The sequence below is a fragment of the Heloderma suspectum genome, chromosome 2 (assembly GCF_057233095.1).
Source record: "Heloderma suspectum isolate Gila_16-S chromosome 2, 16-S_ref, whole genome shotgun sequence".
NCBI classification, from domain to species: domain Eukaryota; kingdom Metazoa; phylum Chordata; class Lepidosauria; order Squamata; family Helodermatidae; genus Heloderma; species Heloderma suspectum.
The window spans coordinates 49,144,343-49,161,930 of record NC_139459.1 but is presented as its reverse complement, the minus strand read 5'-3'; the positions used below and the strand labels follow the sequence as shown (position 1 = coordinate 49,161,930).

Below are 17,588 nucleotides of genomic sequence, written 5' to 3'. Positions count from 1 at the left end.
AGGAATTTATATCATAAACAAGGAAACAAAATTTCTGAATATCCCTCTTTACCCTAATAACATTCAAATGGCTCAATTTTTCTTTCACATAGAAATGTGTTTTGTTTTTTTTATTTGATTTGTACTCTGCCCTTCTAGCAAGAAAAATGGCACTCACGGCGGCTAAATGGCATAAATATTGTCATACATTATAAATATAGGGCCTCTTAAATCTCAAAACCACTTCCCAAAGGAAAACAGTGATCACTCCAGTCAAGCATGGTTTACAGACAAAGTCCCAGGTGCAATATATGTATTACCAAAATTTGTTATAGCAATTTCCTACAAAACATCATAGAAGTGGTTATTTTAAATTCTACACTTCTCAGTGTTGTTCTACCACAGTAACAATGTTTCCAAAGTCATATTTACAAATGCAAATGGGTTTTAAACTAGTTTAATCATCATGGCTTTCCCAACAGAATGGGATTGTCATTTTATGAGAGTGCCAAAAAATCCTGTTATGGTTTTTTTGTCCTTTCAGAAAACTTAAATTCTCATGGATTCTTCAGGGATAGCCATGGCAGTTAGGCCAACTCAAGTCTCTAACATAAAATGATATGCCCTGAGAGCGCGCAATGGTTTTTGCAAACATTGCCATTAAAAACATAATCAATGAAACACAGATAATAAAATACTCAGAGAAGTTTAGTAATGGTTGGACACTGTAAACTTACTTGCCCAGTGTAAGCATCTGTCTTGACTTTCAGACTTGGATCCTCACGCTGCAGACAAGTCAAGGCATTATCCAGATCTAGAGTTAAAGCACTGACTACATTAGGTATAAAGAGCACATTTGGCTTTAATGTAGACTCAACTGTAGATGTAAGTATCTCAGAGATTAATGACAGGCAGAGGAAGAGGTGGCTCCCAAGTAAAGGATGTGATGTCACCAATAAATTATTCCTGGTCCACCCGTCCACGAAAGTTGAAGTAGTGATATACTGAAACAGAGTGTTACAAGCAAACCCTTGCAACTAAAGCTTTGCAGAATCAACCTGCTAGTATTCCTGTACTGCTATATTAAATGATTCTGGCTTCCAACCAAAAATATAGACCAAAAGGTCCACCTTTTAAGGGAAGGCAAGTAATTCAAAACTGGAGTCAGAATCAGGTCAGAAACCGAGATTTTCTTCTCTTTCCCCGCCTTTGAGGACTGTGATGCATTATAAGCTGCTTCTGAAATACCCCCAAGCCAATTTCAAGGAATCTTGTGTCATGTAGCACAGGGGACTGCTGCTCATGTCCACCCTTGGGTGTACAGAGCTAGTTCAGTGGATCTTTAGACCCTAGCCTTAGAATCTGAATTAGGCATTTCACTCAATAGTTAAAAAGTTACTTTAAAGGTTTACATAGTTTAGGATGCAATCGCTGCATGTTAGACAGGTTTTTTTTAAAAAAAGTCCTACAACTGCCAGCATCCCCCCAGCCAGGCATGCTGGCTGGAGGATGCTGGGAGCTGTAGGACTTTTTTCTGTCTAAACATGCATAGGATTGCACCCTTAAATGCTTTTATAAACTAGCAAAGCTTACTCATTCACACCCCCAACCCTGCAATGGATGTCAGGTTCTGAATGAGAGAGTCTTCTTAACAACATTTGGGTTTTCTGTTAAATGTGCACAATTTCTTCAGGACCATGTATAGATTAAGAGTACCTGGTTGCCTGGCCATGGAAGGTGGCTCTATTGTACAAAAGAAGACTGGCTCTGGAATCTCAATGCCTGCTAAGAGAAGGTTCTCTACTTCACTGGTTCGACCGCGCTTTGGCCCCACATTTCTTCCAGCTTGTTGAGCCGCAGCCACCGCGGAAGCCTTTGATGAAACAATGGTGTCGCCAGTGGCACTCTAATGCACGCCAAACAACAAATGACACATTGTATTGTCAACATATAACTGGTTTTCATCATTAAAAAGCACTGAAAATTAACCAATTAGTGAATGTTGTCTTTTCCCAGTTAAAAGGCAAGCCAATTTAGGCTGACAGTAATTAAAGCAAGTTCTTTGTTCTGTATCAAACCAAGTTCTCTCATCGTTTTTCTTTGCCAGTATAAAGAACTGTACTTTAGAAAATGAGGATGTTTCACTTATTATTTCTTACTATAAAACTAAGGCTGCAATCCTATACCGACTTACCTGGAAGTAAGCCTCACTGAACTCAGTGCAACTTACTTCTGAGTCGACATGTCTAGAATTGCACCGTACGTCTTGTATGCTGCACTCCACTTATTGCCACAGGAGAATTTGCTGTGGCTGTAATGAAAAACATGCCATCAAAGCAAGGACATAATAATGTAATTTGCCACTTGGGAAAACTGGTCAATCAGCAAAACGGTTAAATTTCCCACATTTTATGCAGTTTTGCAAAAATAAACATTTAGGGTTCTTTCTTTTTTTACCTGTTTGAACCCAACGGTCAGGGCAATATTGCCAGCTGCTAGCGAAGCGATTTCTATTTGCTGATCAGCAAAAGGCAGAAGCAGGCGACTCATTCGCTCTCTGCAATGGACAACTGGAGTTAAGAGATTCCTTCTATAGAGGCGTCCATGCTGTTATGCTCATACCCCTTTCCTCCCCGTTTTTACTTACGTGCAGTTTTTGTTAATATTATATACAGCTGACTGAGGCTTCATGGTGCCAGAGTAAATACGCAAAAAAACCAATGGCCCACGCCGCTTGTCATGCAGAACTTTAAATGTCAAAGCACATAAGTCATCTTTATACCACTGCCTGAAAAACAAAACCCCGAGTGGCAGTACATAAGGAAAATGCGTCTTCTTTAGCTGCACGTCCACTCATTCAGGATACCATATTTACTCATAATTTGAATAATAAAATAAATGAGGTGTCCTTACTGGATATTTGAACAGGTATTATCAGTACTAATCTATTTAGGCTGAAACAAAAAAAACCCTCGCTTAACAGAAAGAACTAGGGTCATGATCCAGCAACAGGAATTAACATAGGGCTCATTGGAGCCCTCGGCCATGCATGCACACTGCAGCACACCAGCTCTTACGAGGAATGTGCACGTTTCCATATATAGTTCTTTCCAGGTATCACTCTAATCCTCAGGATTCCAGCCGACAAGATACTTGTTGCTCCCCTCCTTAAGATGTTAATAAAAAGTTTCCATTTCACAGCTTTTTGAACATATGCTTAAACAAGTGAAGGCACATCATCTTCTCTTACTCACAGGAAATCATAGCTGCATTCATCTGGTGCAGGCAAATACTTAGTGACTGCATCCAATAATGGCTGAACACCTTTATTTTTCAGCGCACTTCCACAGAACACAGGAACCGCTTTCCGAGCGAGAGTTACTCTTCGTACGGCTGAATGCAGCTGCATCAAGAAGAGTCACAGTTGTAACAGATATTTACTTAAGATTCAGTTTAACACGTAGACCAAGAGGCTTGCTCTATTGACGTATGTAGCTCAAACATTATATCTGAATTGCATCTTTAGATGGCATTCTGTTCTAGTTGGTCATAAATTTGCCCTGGATCCCATATTCTATTCCTTTAAAGAAGCAAACTGAAGAATCATATGCTGCATATGCACACATACAATTTATCAAAGACACACATTCTGTTCCCTAATCACAAGAGAGTAAGTAATGGACTTCTGCTTGATATCCATTATGAGCTATTTATCAAAGACTGTGAACATTTCTCTTGAGGCAGATTCTGTTCTGAAGCTACTGTAAACAAGGCAACTGATGAGGAGTTCTATGGAACGGGCTTTCTGGGCACATTCATCAGTAATCAACCTGCAGGCATTCAGAAAGCCTGAGAAAGCCTTCTTGAATATGCTTTAGGTTTATACACTTGACTTCATGGTTGTGCTATTGCTGCTCATGGCTTGCAGTTCCACAATGCCTTCTGTTCCTTCTATTGCTTTGTAACTTCCGTGTGTTCTTGTTCATTTGTTTTATGGAGCGGGTTTATGATTTTTGTTTTGACGTATCATGTTGTCAGCTGCTTTGAAGTGAATGGCCCTTTCTCACCATGGTTTAGCATTAGCTGAAACAAGGCTGAGCCCACACCCACCAATCATAGAATCATAGAATAGTAGGGTTGGAAGGGGCCTACAAGGCCATCGAGTCCAACCCCCTGCTCAATGCAGGAATCCAAGTCAGGGCATCCCTGACAAATGGCTGTCCAGCCTCATCTTGAAGGCCTCCAGTGTGGGAGAGCCCACCACCTCCCCAATCAACTCTCCAACTGCCTGTGAAACTCTTCTCATATTCAAAAAGTTATGGGGCTGCTTGAGACATGTAAATTCAAAGCTCCTTTGGATGCATGGCACTAACTTTGTGACTCTGCATCCTGGCCTGGGTTAGGACTGTATCTGGACTGAAATACTGACATCACAACAGAAGATAATGATCCAGTCAACTTGGAAGGGAAGGTGACTATTACCTGTTTGCTAATGATTTCCAAGTGCTGAAAACGTATCATGCATCTGCTGATTTACATACAACCATCTTCCCTCCCTGCCTGCCACCATCTCATCTTTCCCTTCACCAAACCACATTCTTCAATCCAATTTGGTATAGTATCCTATCATTCCCTTCTAACTATTGACAGTGTATTTGGTTGCATCCCTCTTGAGCTACACATGCAGAAGAAAATACTCTACCCTGTAGAGTTCAGGCAAACTCAAAACATTTTATAATATCCAGTTCATACACTGAGCAACCCAAGCCACATACCTCATCTGCTGGTACTGAATCAAAATTCTCACTGAAATCCCCAAGGACCAATTCAGCAAATTCATCATCCAGATCTGCAAGCTTAGAGAGAAAACACATTCTTAAATTATTCTCATGACACATTATTTAGGATAGTCCCCCAATTGTCTAGATAACTATCCTCAAGTTAAAGAGAGTTCTATACATTTCCAAAACTAGTGATTTAGAATGTTAAGTGATCAGCAAAGTGAAAATGTGAATGCTCATAATTGCTAGTTAAAAGCAACTTCATTTTTAGCTCATGCAACCATACCTGTCTTAGACTGATGTTAACCAGATATAATTAGGGTTAAGAAGAAGAAAACCTCACACATGCAGCTTAGGCTTTCCTAGGAGAATAAACAGACAAGCCATTCAACTGTTGCTGCAAATACCACCAGTAAGTCTTTAGTGTCTTTCAGTGATCAACCAAAAGTGACATCTGCCAACAACTGGGTTCACACGACATGACAACCCATCATGGGCAGCCAGCTATGGTTAGCTGTCATGTCATCCAAACCTGGAACACTTTCCATGAGATGGCTTATTTTTCAGGAACAAGCCACACCAAGAATCCATGGCTTGTTGTAGGGTTATTCTCACCCACGATGGGTTGTCATGTTGTCTGAACCTAGGAAAGTGATTTTATCATGGGTTGCAGTGGTTGACTACAGAGCCGCTTGGCAAGAACAGCAAAAAAGCCAGTGCTGCTCAATTCACACAATCTCACCAGCAACTGCCCTTCCAAAGTGAGGCAATGGCTCTTTGGAGGGACTGTCCCTCGTTCCCTCGCATTTTTTAAAAAATGTTTTGGTGCCTCAAAAATGTGCAATTGTGGTAATAATTTTTGTAAAATTATTATTTTTGTCAGTCTTTCACAAATACGCTATTATGGCTGTCCGATATGTGCAGTCTTGCCTGGTTACTTTCCTTGTCTGTTTCAGATGTTAAAGGAAGCAGTGAAGGAAGTAGGTAACAAACAAGGAAACTGACAAAATGAGGTTGCATACAAGCTAATTTGCGCACAGTTGCGAAGACTGGGGGAGAAATAATAGTAAGGGAAAGGAGGGACCAGTAGCGCAATTCAGAAGCACCAAAAATGGGGGGAGGGGCGCCAAAGGAGTAGGTGCACCAAAAAGGGAGTGGAGACAATATCTCCCCCCCACCAGCAATGTGATCCTCTCACTTTTAAGTGTTGGACTGACACTTCTCAGTGTCCCCCACCTTTTCAAGACTTCCCCAAGTTTCCAACTACTCCAGAGAGGGACAATACTAACTCCCCCCACTTTTCATAGCTCCTTTTTGGAGCACTTACTGCTGCGGTTACGGCAAAAGACTGACAAAAATAATTAAAAAATACAACCCCAATTGCACATTTTTGAGAGACTAGGGAAAAAAAAAAAGTTAAAAGCCAGGAAAAGAAAAGCGGTAGCGATCGGAGCAGGGAGGGGAAGACAGGTTTTGCCGTGAAGTACCCTGGATATGTGCCAGAGCCAGCTGGAGGACTGAAGCGGAAGAGGGAGAGAACAAGCCACTGCAAGCCCAGTTGTCTGTTGGGTGTACAGTGGGTTGTTCTGCAAACAAACAACCCACCGTGGCTTATTCGCAGGGTGTCTTAGGGTAACGTGAACCTGTCCAATGTGTGTAATGGGCTATGGAAAGACCAAAAAAAAAAGAGAAACTAAAATCCTGTGATGTGTTGTTTAATCTATTCTAACACTACAACACCTAAAAAGGCAAGAGAGTTTCAAACAAAAAACAAAGGATTGTATCCAACGTTAGTCCTAATAGATTCATTGAAATGAATAGGAATGTACATTTAGTCATGACTAACTTGTTTCATTCATTCAAGTCCCAGCATATATGATATTTTCCCCTACATGTCCATACATGTGTGTAGGAAAAATATCATGCATGAAGCAGCCCTCAGGGTTGCCTAGTAAAGTGCATGAAGAAAATTCCCTTGAAATTACAGGGATCAGGAAACAAGGTAGGGCTTTAATGATGACATACACTTGACGTTTGTTAATGCTCCAAAGCCGTTTAACCTTAGTAATTTTGTTCTTTGTATTACACAAGTATTGTCCAGCTAAGGGCTAAGGGCTCAGACCTTTTATGTCAGTGTCAAGTTGTGTTTGATTTCACAGGCAGCATCCTTAATTTTTCACTATTCATTATACAGTGCCATATTGTCTTTGAAGCTGAAAGGAGTATATCAGAATAGATTGGCTTGGATCACACCCTCTCCTCCCTCCAGCAGCCCCCTGAAAAACCTCTTCTGAGGATCAGGGGATGCTCCTGAATGGGGAGGGGGGATTGTGGTGCCCCCACTCACAAAAGGGGCCTCTGCCCAAATTTCCAGCAGTATCTCCCTTCCCCTCAGCCCACCAGGAGGGTTCCCTGACCTCTGGGAGAGGCCCAAGAGGAGGCGCCTTGTACTGCTTCCTCCCTGGATCCAAGCCAGTATTATTACATTAAGGTTCTAAGTGTTTATATATTTACTTTAGAACTTTACTTGTTCTATCAAGGCATTTCTTGCATCAGTGGCATCCCGCAACAACTCAGGATCATCAGTTTCTTTCAAGGATTTCTGTTCAAAAGTCTTTCCATCATCCAGTCCAGTTGCAGCTTTCCAAACAAGTTCATCCTTGGTAACCACGTCAACTATTCCCCTAAAGGTCTTTGCCTCTCCAATTGGCAACTATATACAAAGTATAAAAAAAAAAAAAGACCTGGTAGTATCAAGCTAACCACAATACCAAACTTGCATATGAAGCATTATTCAAACTGTAAATCAAGTATGTTAATTATTTTAACACTGAAAGTTTCTTAAATTACCTGTAAAAGCAAAGGCTTAACCTTCAACTTCTGCTTGATGCTCTCAACTGCAAGGGTGAAACTAAAGACAAATCATTACACTTTTAGCGCGAAAAAAAATGCTTGCTTCTATTTATGAAATATAGCCTTTTCCCTCCAAAGAACCCAGAGTCATAAAAAGATAGGGAACTAAAAACAAGAAACAGCACCTGAGCCCAAACACCCCAGAAAACAACCCCTGTGCAAGGTTCCAAACACTAAGCTCTCCAATTCAACACTCCCCACTCCCTGAGCTGTGTGGGTTTTCAGCTACACACAAAAGAATCAACCTTTAAATGGTACATGCTTAACAGTTTGTTAAGTTAGGATTAAAGAAAACACAGACTAATGACCCAGCCTCTGGCTTTACCAGCAACAAGGCCCATCAGACACAGCACATCCACCACAACATGTAGAGTTGTGTTAACTAGCCCCTAGGTCTTTGCATCAGCAGCCACTGCTGCTTTAGCTGACCCAGGAAGCTGCTCCCACTGAGCTCATTGGCCCTGAAAGAGAATAGCCATCTTAGTACCTCGCTCCATTTTTATCCATCTTGTTTAAAAAGCAGAGTCGTGGTATATGGTGCTTGTCTGCTTGCCTCCAGACCGTGAGAGACTGCGCCTAAGCACAGATGGAAAACGTCAATCCTTGCAGCTGACCGACTGCCTGATGTCACCAGCAACTACTTAAACACTTATTTACCACTTATGTACAAAGTGCAAAAATGGACATGGCTCTTAGTATTATATCCAATGCTAGACTAACTTAAACCCAATTCATTTCAATGGGTCTATTCTATGTAGCAGTAACACTGGATACAACCCCTAATCAGAAAGTTTGCAACAAGGCAGATGAGATAGGATGTGAAGTCAGCAATTAACACAAATGGGTAGGAATTAGAGAGTCCAATGGCAGTTAACAAGCAGATTCAAAGGACTGGAGGAACACAAGCAAGGAATTGGAGCATCTTTCCTTTGAGAAAAGCCTAAGAGCTTGAGGATTCTTAGGTCACAGAAAAAAAAAGCTAAGTAAGGGGCAGATACAGAAGAGGTCCCAACTGGGAATGGGATGGGGAAAAAAAATCCATCATATTAGAGCTGAATATGTTTGAAAACTTACTTGTTTTGCAGTAAGTTCATAACAAATTATGCTTCACAGTAACAGCCCTATTTTTCTAACCCCTTTAAAAAACCAGTCATGGTCTATCAAGGCAATCTGTCATTGAAGCCGCTCAGTGAAACCTCCACATATTTGTGATACCGATGGACAAATAGAAGGAGGGACATGCCATGCTTGAAAACCGCAAGCGGTATCTCACTAACTGCAACTAAAGAGAGAACGCTGAATCTGATGGACTGCGGTTCAATCCAGGAAGGCAGGACTTATCCTAGGACGCAGATGATGCAAGTTTGGATCTCAGTGGAAACATTCCCCCCTGTGGGCTTGCAGCACGACGTTATGCAGAAATGGGAACTGCTTTGACACATGGACTATGCATCACCAAACAGTTCTAAAAGGCTGATGTCCTGCTTCTTCGCCCTCCTTCTGATTATGACATATAGCTGCACGAGATCCATGACATACACACTCCTCAAAATGTGATGCAGGACCGTGAGCATCTTCAGTGCCCTGAGTTCTTATCAATTAAAATCAGGGATACATAAACAGGACTAACATAAAGCAAAGCTGCTGCACAGTACAGAGTCATTGTTACCTCTACACCAGCTGAGGCATCAAATACAGCCACTGCTCCATCCAGTACTCTTAGGGAACGTTCCACCTCCACTGTAAAGTCCACATGGCCTAAAGTCCAGTTTTCAAACAGAAGAAACAAGGGGCATGCACTTCATAGTATCGTAATGTTAGAAAGGCAATTTTTTTTTACTAACATTTTACTACTTTGTCATTAATAGGCAGGCACGTCACCTAAAACTACAACAAATTTATCAAATATCTAGTCAAAGCAATGGTCCTTGGTGAATTTAAAGTCTAAACATTAGATAGTTACATTATGAAATACAGAGTGTGGGTTTTCTAAAATTATGGAGGGTTTACATCATAGTTTTCTTGCTAATGGGCAGAATCCAGCAGAAATTTCTCCTGAACAAGGAATATTTGCTTTCTTGTGGAGCTCCTACTCATTTTAATGGAGATTATACAGGTGAAGACCCCAGGGGAATTATTCCCACCAAATAAATAATAATAATTCAGAAGAGGAAGTTTCTAAGACTTCATCAGAATATTTAAAGCCACATATACATTTTCAGTGCCAGTTGAACTTACTTTGTTACATTTTCCTTTACCTTATCACACCTGTTAGAATCAGAAAGCACTCAAAATAATGTACCTGGTGTATCTATCAGGTTAATCCTATAGCCCTTCCAATCAAAAGTTACAGCAGCAGATTGAATGGTAATGCCACGTTCCCGCTCCTGTGCCATGAAATCTGTTACAGTGTCCCCATCATCAACATCTGTTTAACAGGAAGAGCATGTACCTTTTCAGTGTGGTCAAATAGCTTGAGGTCTTACTTCATTATCAGAATAAAATACAATGTATCATGGTAAAAAAAATGCTATAAAACAAATGCTTAGGAACTCAGTCCTATCTAATGTCAAAGACTGGACAAGCTGGATAGGAAGCCAATGATTTGGCTGTGAACTGTATATGGGTACCAGTCCCCCTTGCACCAATGCAGCCAGACGTCCCATCACTTGAACTACTGCAAAGAATTTAGGCTGACCAGGTGCACAAGTACAAATGAATGATGCAAGGTACTGTACAAATGCCGAATGGGCAGAGGCGAGGGATGTTGTCAGAAAGTCATAGCAGGGGCAATGCTAGCCAGTACTTTAACCTTGAGGCCAAGACCAAAACCTCTTCACTTTAAAAAACATAGGGATTACAACCTAAGAGATACAACACTAAAGGAAACAGAGCCAGGAGGGAGAACGAAAAAAGCAAATTCAGCACTAGTTCTCAGTTACAAGATGACACCAGCACCCTCAAAGTAGATGGACACAGTGCTGCAGGCTGCTCACAGCTCAAAAACAGGCCACAGCAGATCTTTAAAAATAACCTTACATGCCAGCCTTCTCTTCGTTGGAGGGCCACTTGTTCCAATGGCCACTTTAAGGGGGGAAGGGGCCCAGCCCAGTTGGTGAAGGCAGCAATAAGTCAAGATGGCAGCTGGCAAAGATGGTGTGAACAAAGCGATGTGGCAACCAACTTACCTGAGGCATAGGCTTGAGCTGCAAAACACTAAACACACTTTCTATAAACTAAGAGGATAGAACAGATTATAAACCTTCTCAAATTTTGTGAATTATTGTAGTTAAAATTCTCTCTCAAGCACACAACACTAACCTCCAAGAGTTCTTGTGTACCCAGAATAATACAGCATCCTCTCCGTGGTAGTTGTTTTTCCTGCATCTATGTGGGCCATAATACCAATGTTGCGGATTCTGCATAAGCAAAGCGAAGACTTTTCACTTAGCACCTATGCATTTTTAATTATTATCATTTATTAAATTTATGTGTCACTTCCCACCACAAAAAGCAGTCCCAAAGCAACCTACATGCACAATACAAAAATCCATAATCAATATAACAGGAAGAAGAAGAAGAAGAAGAAGAAGAAGAAGAAGAAGAAGAAGAAGAAGAAGAAAACAAAATCTTTATAAACCATAATCAGCACAATTCTACAAATAAAAATAAATACCACAAAAACAATACAATATGAAAAGTGTTCATCCACAAATACACAAAATCTCCAGCCTCAGCCCAGCTCACTGGAACGAACATCGCAAAAGCAGCCCACAACAACTGGGACATAACTAGTGTCCAAATGCCTGGGGAAAGGAGCGTGTCTTTGCCTCGCGCTGGAAACATGACAGTGTCAGCGCCACATGAGCTTCCCTGGGGAGAACATCCCATAAACCTGAGGCTGTCGCAGAAAAGGTCTGTTGCCACACTGCCACCCGCCGAGCTTCTCTTGGAGGGGGCACACACAGAAGGGCCTCTGAAGCTCGCCTCAGTGACCAGATAGGTTCATATGGGGAGAGGGTTGGGTTTCTGAGCCACATAGGGGATAGCTTTATAGCCTAAAACCAGCACTTTGAATTTGGCTGGGAAGCAAATTGGCAAGCAGTGCAGGAAAATGGGGACTGGGCTTATTTAATGTTGTTATTATAATTTTACAAATCACATACAGAGAAAGCAATTCTGTTCATCACTGTACAAACGGTACGTTCAACCCTGTTCTTCTGGACAACCCTTGAAAATACATATCAATACTCACAATTATCATGGGAAAATCTAAGCACAAATCAAAGAAATTTCAAGAGAATTTCTGCCAAGGTCACACCACAGTGGCTCACTACACTCCTTTCCAAGTTGAGCTACAGCTACTACCAATGGCCAAATTGTTCACTAACTCACTCTGCTCTTCTTTCTCACCCCAATTATTTGCATAAAAAACAAGGAGAGCTGTGCTGGTCCACAAGGGGGAAAACATCCAAAATCCACATATAGGCAATACCTTTATTAGGACCAGAAAAAAAGAAAAGAGTGTGCTAGCTTTCGTGTTCTCCAGAACTCTTCATCAAGCTAGGAGGTACAAATATCAGGGGATAAGAGAAGGAAGAAAGAAGTCAAAAAACCAGGTGTCGTGGCCATGAGGTCTGTAGTCTCAAGATGGAGACTGCAGACTGAATGAATTAATCACTGGTAGGAGCTGCAGGCATCAGATTATACTTCGCATTCTGGGACAATGCTCAGTTATTGCTTCTCTGTCTTGGTAGTTACTGGGCAATTTCTTCCACCACACCCTGATTTTTCTACCAATTCTTTGCAGTTTCAGTCACTGTCATTCCTATATTTTAGGCTATGACAGTCTGAGCCATTATACTGATGTGGGAGTTGAAACAGGGCTCCGAAGTCCAACACAAAACTTATCAGACCACACTGACTCTTGCAATATCAGCAGATTAAAACACTACAAAATGCCTACTATGGTGAAAAGTAAAGGACTATAAAAATCAAATTGAAAAATAAATTAGTCATACTGTCTCTTCTTCCTGGTTAACAATAAGATCTCAGTTTAATGAAATGAAACATATTAAAGCCTACACTTATTCTCTCAACCTGAAACAATGACCCTTTCAGACAAAAGTTAAAGCTTCCTTTTTATGTCAACTAGCAAGCCATTGGGAAAGTATATACTTTTTGAGGTGGGTCCTTTTGGACTTTGTTGTTGTTGTTGTTGTTCAGTCGTTCAGTCATGTCCGACTCTTCGTGACCCCATGGACCACAGCACGCCAGGCCTTCCTGTCCTGCTCTCCCGGAGCGTGCTCAAGTCCATATTCATTGCATTGGTGATGCTATCTAGCCATCTCATCCTCTGCTGTCCCCTTCTCCTTTTGCCTTCAGTCTTTCCCAGCATCAGGGACTTTTCCAGAGAGTTTTCTCTTCGCATTAGGTGGCCAAAATATTTGAGCTTCAGCTTCAGTATCTGTCCTTCCAATGAGCACTCAGGATTGATTTCCTTTAGGATGGACTGATTTGACCTCCTTGCAGTCCAGGGGACTCGTAAGCGTCTTCTCCAGCACCACAGTTCGAAGCATCCATTCTTCGGTGCTCAGCCTTCCTTATAGTCCAGCTCTCACAGCCATATGTTGCCACTGGGAAAACCATAGCTTTGATTATACGGACCTTTGTCGGCAAGGTGATGTCTCTGCTTCTTACTGTGCTGTCTAGGTGTGCCATAGCTTTCCTCCCAAGGAGCAAGTGTCTTTTAATTTCATGGCTACAGTCACCATCTGCGGTGATCTTGGAGCTCAAGAAAATAAAATCTGTCACATTTCTTCCCCTTCCATATGCCAGGAAGTGATGGGGCCAGATGTCATGATCTCCGTTTTTTTAATGTTGAGTTTCAAACCAGCTTTTGTACTCTCCACTTTCACCCTCAACAAGAGGCTGTTTAGATCCTCTTCGCTTTCTGCCATTAGGGTGGTATCATCTGCGTATCTGAGGTTGTTGATAATTCTCCCGGCAATCTTAATTCCGACCTGTGATTCATCCAACCCAGCGTTTCTCATGATGTACTCTGCATATAAGTTAAATAAGCAGGGCGACAATATGCAGCCTTGTCGTACTCCTTTCCCAATTTTGAACCAATCGGTTGCTCCACGTCTGGTTCTTACTGTTGCTTCCTTTGGACTTGGGTACTGCTAAATTATCATAAGTGCTAGGATCATCCATTGATACCCATTTGTGCAATCTTGTACTTGTTTGATACTCTGTAACTACCTGAGGTCTGCAATGTATTCTTTCACATGTTCTGAATGTTTATGACTCTACTAACTGAAGGATATTTATTTTTGATCTCCAGGTGAAAGAGTATTCTTCCCATTAACTACCAGCTCCTTCTATAGAGCTCTGGGCACTTGGTTCTTTAATGCACGACAGCATTTTCCCCTGGATTTCACTAGCAACTACACCTACCAAAGCAGGGACGTATTAGGTAACTGTCGGAGGGAAATGCAGCATTTAGTAATATTGTATTTTCTAAACATCAATTTCATAAACCCAATCCCATTTACAATATTAACGTAGAGCACAATCCTATCCAGATATTTGCCAGCCTCCAAAATCGGAGGCTGCGAACTATCCTATGCAGGGCGGCTGGAGCAAGGAGGGGATCCTCTCCTCCATCCTCTGGCCACCCTGCATTTTTGCCTAGATGGGTGAGCGCCCCCGTCTAGGCATGGCTTTTAGGAGGGGGAGGGAAGGGGCCTGGAGATCTGATAGGAAGCTGCATAAAGCAGTTTCCGTGGTCTTCTGCCCTCCCTGTGACTGCCCCCTTTTCCCCGTCTCCATGCTCTGTTTCCAAGCACAGAGAAGTAGCCAGCACGGAAAGAACCATGCCAGCTACAAGGGGGAGGCAAGCGTATTTTCTAGTGTCTAGTGGCCATAGGATTGCTCCCTTAGTTTCCTCATTACTCAGGCATTACTTACTTAGACACAGGTGGAGTGATAATCGAGCGCAAGGATTTTACTTCACCTGTTGAAAAGACAATTGGACAGAACTTACATTTATAATTATTTCAATGAGTATAAATGATCAGGTTTCACAACACACATAGGTCCCAACTCTTGCACAGGAACTTACTATTGAACACAAGGTTTTCCCCCTTTATTTTTTATTTATTGTTACATTTATACCCCTCCTTTTTTCCTCTTGCAAGGAACCCAAGGTATCTTACATGGTCCTCCCCATTTTATCCTCACAACAACCCTGTGAGGTAGATTAGGCTGAGTCAGTGAATAGCTCAAAATCACCCAATCAGCTTCATCGCCAAGTGGAGACTAGAACGAGGATATCCCAAGTCCCAGTCCACACTCTAATCAGTATACCACCCTGGCTCTCTCTGGCTGAACAGTCTATCAGCTGTGAAAGCACAAACTGTTTAGGCCAGAGAGTTGGAACGGGATGCCTAAATTCACCCTTCCCCAACAGGTGATCAGCACAATCAAAGCTGACAGCACTAACCATCTCTTTATCAACATATTCAGGGTGCAAGTAGACTGCACACATCCATGGGGTAAATGGAGATCTTTTTTTCCCCTGCCAACAACACATGCATAACTATATCATATTAGGAAACTATGCATGAAAAGCTATTTCTGGAGATGACTGCTTTTATCAGATTAAAGAAAATTCATTTTAATGTAATATTGCTGAAGCACAATTCATCAAGAGATACAACTCTAATACCTGTGGTGTGAACAAGGACAAAAGTTTTTTGTTTTTTTTTTAAATCACACTACATGCATTCATCGGCTTACCATTCACAAAATGTTCTGTGAATGAAAGCTGTTAAGGTAATTATCACTGCCTGTACTTTTTACATTTCCGTTCCCTCTGACTTCACTATTTACAATCCTACCCACCCATCCCAATCATGTGCATATAAATCTGCCAACTTAAGGTTAACACTTCATGCATCTGATGACGTGGACACTGTCGACAAATGCTTATGCCACAACAAATGTGTTAGTCTTTAAGGTGCCACTAGACTCTTTGTCATTGTTAAAGTTTTCAGCAGAATACTCAGGAGCTATCCTGAAAACCCCTTTGGAGTCTCATATTCTATCAGCTTGTTTCTTATAGAATTCTAGCATCAATTTAATAGATGAAAAACTTCACACAAGTAATGGGGTGGGGCTGAGAGAAACTCTCTAACATTTGGAGAGTGCTGAAGACATCACAAGCTTGCTTCAGGATTAGCTGGACAGTTCCCTTCCCCAGCACAGTGGTCAAGTAAGACCAGCAACCCTATAAGAGAGAAGCTGGGCAGGGAGGCAAGCATCCAGGCACACTATAACACTTGCTCTTGGATCAGCTCAGAGTGTCCCTTTTACTGTTCAGTTCCTCTATGTTCAGAGGAATTAAACATTCTACATGTATAGGAAGTGTTTGTTATTCTCTGTTTGCTGTTTAAGAATGCAAGAAGAGCCATGCTGAATCAGACCAAAGGCCTGTCTAGTCCAGCTGCTCACACAGTGACCAACCAGCCGCCTGTGGGAAGCCCACATGGAGCTTTGTTTAAAGTGTAACGTCTTTAATGGAACAGTTGTATTCCATGAAAGATCTGAGTTGCTTTGGGGTTGAAAAGCGGGATATAAGTCTCATAAATTAAACACTTAACAGTTTTATTGTTTTCTTACTATCTTTCCCTAAATATCACCTTTTACTATCCTCAGTTACAAAATAACTCCATATTACATTTTATAGGGGTGATCTCTTATCACCCATATAAAATTTTATTTTATTTATTTATTACTTTTATATCCCGCCTTTTTTCCTCCAAGGAACTCAAGGTGGCGTACATAATCTTCCTCCTCCTCCATTTTATCCTCAACAACAACCCTGTGAGGTAGGTTGGGCTGAGAGTATGTGACTGGCCCAAAGTCACCCAGTGAGCTTCCATGGCCGAGTGGGGCCTAGAACCCGGATCTCCCGACTCCCAGTCCAGCACTCTAGCCACTACACCATGCTGGCTCTGTGACATAGAAGGACATGTAACAACAATACGCAGAAGTATGTTTTAGTAAGTACCTGTATAGTAGTGCAGTGGGCTTATATGGGCAATGCAAATTAGGAATAAAAAATGTTTTAAGTTACCTCCTGGATAACAGTAATTTCTTTGAAGATTCAAACAGTCTTTGAAGCTTTTTACAGCTAGAACTCTTGCTTTTCTGCAATACATACACTTTAAAGAGAAGAAGCACCATTAGAGAAAGGAAAAACCCTGATTACATAGCAACATTTTTACAAGTTTAATAGTAGATTACACGTTGCTGTCAAATATGAGCATGATTTTATAGACTGCGGTACACTGGCTGATTTTAGATATTCTACACATATGCCACAGCCTAGATTAAAATATTGGGTTTAGTCAGTGATCTCTGCTAAGACAATTCATAATGATGAAATCAACCTGCTTTCATTTTTGCAAATAGCTGTTAAATTCTCTTCTAAATTAAACATCTCTTGATAAACTCACCTCGCTATGTAAACATACCATTTTGAGGGGATTTAGTATAAATTTCCTTGTATCTCGCAGCATGTTTACTCAGTATCCTGGCAATATAAGCAACTGCGACAAAATGGGGAGAATAGTTAACTAAAGCCCTTCAGGTGTCGTATTTGAAATCGGTAAGAGACGCGTTAACACAGGCAGCGAATGAAGCCGTGATTTATGAGGAAACAGGAAACATTTAAATGCTATTCAGCAGCCAACCCATCACCTCCGTCAGGTCGTTAGTGTATAAAGTCCTCTTTGGCCATCATCCACTGTCTGAGAATCAAGGAAAAAAACACCAAAGAGACCAGAAAGGGCAAAGCCACTGAGCTTGAGCATGTCTACAAACTTCCGGTCTCCCCCCATGGAATAC

The 17,588-nt window shown here is 41.5% G+C and overlaps 1 protein-coding gene across 4 annotated transcripts in view; it reads right to left on the bottom strand.

Annotated features, from left to right (window-relative positions):
* The window catches only part of GFM2 (GTP dependent ribosome recycling factor mitochondrial 2), a 27,843-nt gene extending 10,255 nt beyond the window's left edge, over positions 1-17,588 (bottom strand). Inside the window, exons 1-15 of one of the 4 annotated variants that reach the window (XM_084833475.1) lie at positions 17,216-17,588; positions 16,816-16,903; positions 14,646-14,691; positions 10,995-11,092; positions 9,976-10,101; positions 9,343-9,431; positions 8,161-8,249; positions 7,611-7,671; positions 7,288-7,473; positions 4,755-4,835; positions 3,234-3,382; positions 2,627-2,767; positions 2,437-2,536; positions 1,696-1,885; positions 717-793 (exon numbers count right to left, since the gene is read on the bottom strand). In XM_084833475.1, coding sequence (XP_084689601.1) covers positions 717-793; positions 1,696-1,885; positions 2,437-2,536; positions 2,627-2,767; positions 3,234-3,382; positions 4,755-4,835; positions 7,288-7,473; positions 7,611-7,671; positions 8,161-8,249; positions 9,343-9,431; positions 9,976-10,101; positions 10,995-11,092; positions 14,646-14,691; positions 16,816-16,903; positions 17,216-17,260 — 1,566 coding nt within the window. In that variant the 5' untranslated portion in view covers positions 17,261-17,588. Of the gene's footprint in view, positions 1-716; positions 794-1,695; positions 1,886-2,436; positions 2,537-2,626; positions 2,768-3,233; positions 3,383-4,754; positions 4,836-7,287; positions 7,474-7,610; positions 7,672-8,160; positions 8,250-9,342; positions 9,432-9,975; positions 10,102-10,994; positions 11,093-14,645; positions 14,692-16,815; positions 16,904-17,197 lie in introns of all 4 variants that reach the window. The other 3 variants (XM_084833474.1, XM_084833476.1, XM_084833477.1) reach the window with 3 other exon arrangements.